This window comes from Quercus lobata, chromosome 12, assembly GCF_001633185.2.
Source record: "Quercus lobata isolate SW786 chromosome 12, ValleyOak3.0 Primary Assembly, whole genome shotgun sequence".
Classification (NCBI taxonomy): domain Eukaryota; kingdom Viridiplantae; phylum Streptophyta; class Magnoliopsida; order Fagales; family Fagaceae; genus Quercus; species Quercus lobata.
The window spans coordinates 21,997,947-22,002,209 of NC_044915.1; the positions used below are offsets into that span (position 1 = coordinate 21,997,947).

General features: G+C 46.3%; 1 protein-coding gene across 1 annotated transcript in view; it reads left to right on the forward strand.

Moving 5' to 3' along the window:
- Nucleotides 1–3,024: 3,024 nt before the first annotated feature.
- Nucleotides 3,025–4,263, forward strand: part of LOC115970391 (preprotein translocase subunit SCY2, chloroplastic-like) — an 11,679-nt gene continuing 10,440 nt past the window's right edge. Inside the window, exon 1 of the mRNA XM_031090030.1 lies at nucleotides 3,025–3,082. Within this exon, the coding sequence (XP_030945890.1) occupies nucleotides 3,025–3,082 (58 nt within the window). The remainder of the gene's footprint in view (nucleotides 3,083–4,263) is intronic.

A 4,263-nucleotide genomic window follows, 5' to 3' on the forward strand; every position in this document is an offset into this window, starting at 1 on the left:
AGTGATTTAGGTTTCCCAGGATCTTCGTAGTATCCCCTTTTTCTACTGGGTTCCCTTTCTTTTTTACTTGGGATCTCGGCCCTTTTCTGCTGTTTTTTAATCACCTCCCTTTTTGCGTGTTGCATTCCTTTATAATTACTACCTTTCGCAGCTTCCTCTTTATACGGGACGTGGCAGTTGGGTATTTGAGGTAAAACTCCTCTCCCCACTTTTCTCGTTTCCCGTTATTCCTCATTAATAACTGCTGATCACTTCAAATTAAATTTCTTGGCAACTGGCGCGTCTTTCCATAAACTGTTTTCCCCAACTGCTATTTGCGCCTTTATTGTAGCCGTTTCACCTTATCACTTTGCTTCTCTGGGTTTTTCACTCTTTGTGTTTCTCTTTCTCTTTCTTTTTCTTCTTCTCTGTTACTCTGGTCTTTCTCCCTTTCGCACTTTCAATCTTTTTTTTTTATAGTGTGTGTTGTTGCGATGGCTTCTTCTTCTTCTCGAAAGAGGAGAGAGCGTACTCCCAGTCCTTCTGAGGGCGAAGGTTCTTCTGGTTCTGCTCCGAGTGATTCTCACGAGGTTACTGAGCGTCTAGCCTTCCCTTTACGGGATCCTTGGTATTCTCTCAGTTTGTTTTTTCCTCATATATCTCATGGTGAGGCACCTCCATCCCCTCACGTTTGGATGTTTTCTGGTCAAGCGGGTTTCGCTGGTTCCGCCCAAGTTCCTGACCCTAGAGAGATTTTTGATCTCCAGATCAGACAAGGAATCCGAGAAGCGGTTCCTATTTTCTTCGATTTTGTTCCAGGAAAGATTCAGGGCTGGCCTATATGGGTAGACAAGGAACTGTCTGATGCTGATTTTGTGGGTCGTTTGGAGCGCGCCGGTATCCTGAAGGCAGTGGCTATTTCCAGAAACCTCGAGGGCTTCAGAGACGCTAAAGGGCTCAGGCATCTGGTACGTCGTTGGTGCCCTTCCCTTCATACTTTTTTCTTTTCTACTGGTGAATTGACAATCACCTTAGAGGATGTGGTTAATAACTTCCTCCTCCCAGTGTTTGGTGAAGAGAATCCCTTTGATATTAACCTTTCTGATGAGGATCTCGTGGTAGAAGAAAAATTATTTGGTCACTTTGGTGGTCGCGCCGCTTCTTCTGGTGGTAAACCGGCTAGGATGGGGAGATGGGTAATGACCCTCTCTCGTGAAAAAGATAAGGAAGTGAGGTGGGCTGGTTTCCTGGCCTTTTGGCTTAGTAAATTTTTGTTTAGTGAGTTCCCTGGGTACGGAGTTAAGTCTTCGTTTTTTCCGTTGGCAATCAAGTTGGCTCGAGGTACCCAGTATCCTTTGGCCCCTCTGTTTTTGGGTCACGTTTACTCTCAATTGGACCAGCTTCATGGGGATGAGGCTGAGGGTGACTCCTGTTATGTGATCACTTCGTCTCTTCACTGCGCTATTCTTCAGATTTTCATGTGGGACCGTTCTGCAGCTACTTTGGCTAAGTGCAGGAATTTGAAGTTTGTGAAAGACAAGTTCCAAGGATCCCCCGACATAGTGAAGGGTCTTTGTGGCAATTCTACTGATGCCTTTCCCATTATTTTTCGTTGGATTAGCTTAAAGGGTGGTGGCCTCAATCTTGTGGAGTTGTTTGACCAAGCAGGGAGCTTATATTGGAGATCCCCTCGTGAGTTTGGTCCTGGCTTTGCGTGTGATTCTGTGTTGTCTTCTTTTTTATCTTCTACAGGTAATACCTTTGACTTGCGCCGTGGTGATGAGGGCAGTCTGGCTTATCTTGCCTGCATTAGCCCTTCCTGGCTTCCTGTGCCTTCTTCAAGTGGCCCAAAATATACTCATTATTCAGCACACCGGGTGCTCCGACAATTTGGTTTTGATCAGGACATTCCTCCAGTTTTTAAGGATGTGGTGCCATCCCTTCCTTCATTGGATCCTTTCTTGAGGCTGCAAGCCTTTTCTTATTGGTCGCGGAGGAGCCCCCAATTTGCAGTGCCTAACTCCCAAAGAGGAGTCTTTGCTTCTAGTGGCTATACGAGTTATTGGAGGAGAGTGCAAAAGTCCTTTGTTGATTATGTTGGCACTGGCACAGTTCGGGATGTCCCGAATCCTAGCATTATTTCTGCTCCGTCATCCAATAGGCGTTTATCCCTTCCTACTGCTGGGATTGTTTCTGCTGCTGCAAGCAGCAAGACTGGATTTGCAGAGTGGCATGCCTCCAGGGGAGGTTGGGTGGTTTATGGACAGGATTTTCCTGAGACCTGGCTAGGTGATAGCCTTATCATTGGTGCTTCCTCTGGGGTGCCCATCAAAAGGGGTGCAACAGAGACAATAAATGCTGCCGCTGCTCCGAGTAAAGGCAAGGATGTCAAGCCAAAGAAAATGAAAGCTGCTGATGTTGGCGAAAGTACAGGAGGTGTGGAGATAGGCTCTGAGGCGAAAAGAAGGAAAACGGGGAAACCTCAAGCACACTTAGCATCTCAGGAAGGCAAGGATGTCAGGGAACCTTTGGTTTCAAGGACTCGGAAGAAGACTAAGGTAGAGCCTTCTTTTCCCCAGGTTCCTGTGACTGCCTCAGTCCATGGTTCTTTAGGATCCTCTGGTTTGGTATCCCAGCCTCCTTTAGGACCCTCTGGGCGTACTCGTAGTAAGCAAAAGACTTCCAGAGAATCTGTAGAGAGAGAGAGAAGGGCAAGACTTCTTTCCTTCTTCTCTTTTTTTTTTTTTGTGTTGCACTTGCTTCTATTTTGCTGACGAGTGGTGATTCCCTTTGCAGTCCAAGCGCAAGTCTGATCACAAGAAGGGTAAGAGCCAATCTTCTGGAGACGACGTGGTATGTGTGTTCCCCTTTTTCTTTTGTTTTTTTTTTGTTCTGTTATTGCGTTGTCTGCATTTCCTGCTGTTGTTTTTTTTTTGACACTGCCTCTTCCTCTTCTTCTTCCTCTAGGTGGAGGTATCCCCTCCCATGACTGACAAGGCTCTGGGGGAGGAAACTATCACAGCTCTTTCTGTTGTTTTCCCTGTTATGGGGGAGGAGCCCCCTACTGATGACCCAGCTGAGGAAATTGGGCAACCAGTGCAAGGTTCCCAGGATTCTCAGGATCCCAAAGCTTCTAGGATCCCGTCATCTCAAAGTCCCCATCTTGAGCGTACTCCTAGTCCCATCAGAACTGTGTTTCCTCAGTCCTTGTCAGATAAAGGTGCTTTGGGAGACACTCCTTTATCCAAACAAACAGGTAATCCTTGTTTCCTTGGAATGGCGTTATATTCTTCTTTCTTTTCCAGTTTTTCTTGAGTTCCTCCTTTTGCTTTTCCTTTTAGGTCAATCCAGTGAGAAATCTGGTCCCAGTGTTGCCTCTTCTTTAGAATCAGAAAGCTCAGAAGGTGAGTGCAAGCTACTCCCATCGTGTTTCCCTTTTCTTCCTTTCTTTTTTTTTATGGCGAAGCCCCCTGCATCTATCCCTTCTTTTAGCCACTTTGCCACTGGTCCTTCACCTTTTCTTCAACTTGCCTTATGTTCCTTCCCAGAATCTTCGGGGAAGTCAGGAGATCAGGAAGAAGAGGCTCTGCCCCAAGAAGCTGGAACCGGTTTGTTCTTCTTTTTCTCCCCCTTTTTTTTTTAAGACTAAATCTGTTCTTCTTTTTCTTTTCTTTTCTTCTATTCTTTTTTGAATATTGATGCAGGCTTTGCAGGTTCTGAGCCTGTTATTCCGGAAGGAATTGTGAGACCTGTTCAAGTTGCTGACCTTCGTCCAGAGCAAAAGGCTGCAAGTCCCCCTGTTTCTGCAAGTGGTGACACAGTGATGGGGGATGCCTCGAAGATGACTGCCTCAGATCTTGATTCAAAGCTTTCTTCTTTTCTGGCTCGCTTTGATCTCTTGGAATTCAACAGTCTTCCTGCTAGCCACTTCCATGTCTTTGGGTCTTCTTATGGCAGCTTCCTGCGTTTCTCTGTTCCTGTGGAAGGCCTGCCGCTGCTAGAGAGTCTGCTTAAGAGTCACGGGGATTTCACCAGCGGCTTCAGGGGAGGCGTCTTTCTAGGCAATATTTTAATGGAGTTGCTGTGTGCTGTGCTGATTTCCCTAAGGAATTCCTCTGTAGATTCCTTGTCTGAAGAAAAGCTTCTGGAGTGGAGAGGGGTGGTGCAAGACCTTCTAGAGGCCAAGTTTAATTTGTCTTTTCTGCTGGATCACTTGCGTCTGCTGGCTCATATGTTTTTTCAGAGGCAATCTTTCAAGAGTATAGACACTGAGATAGCTGCTGC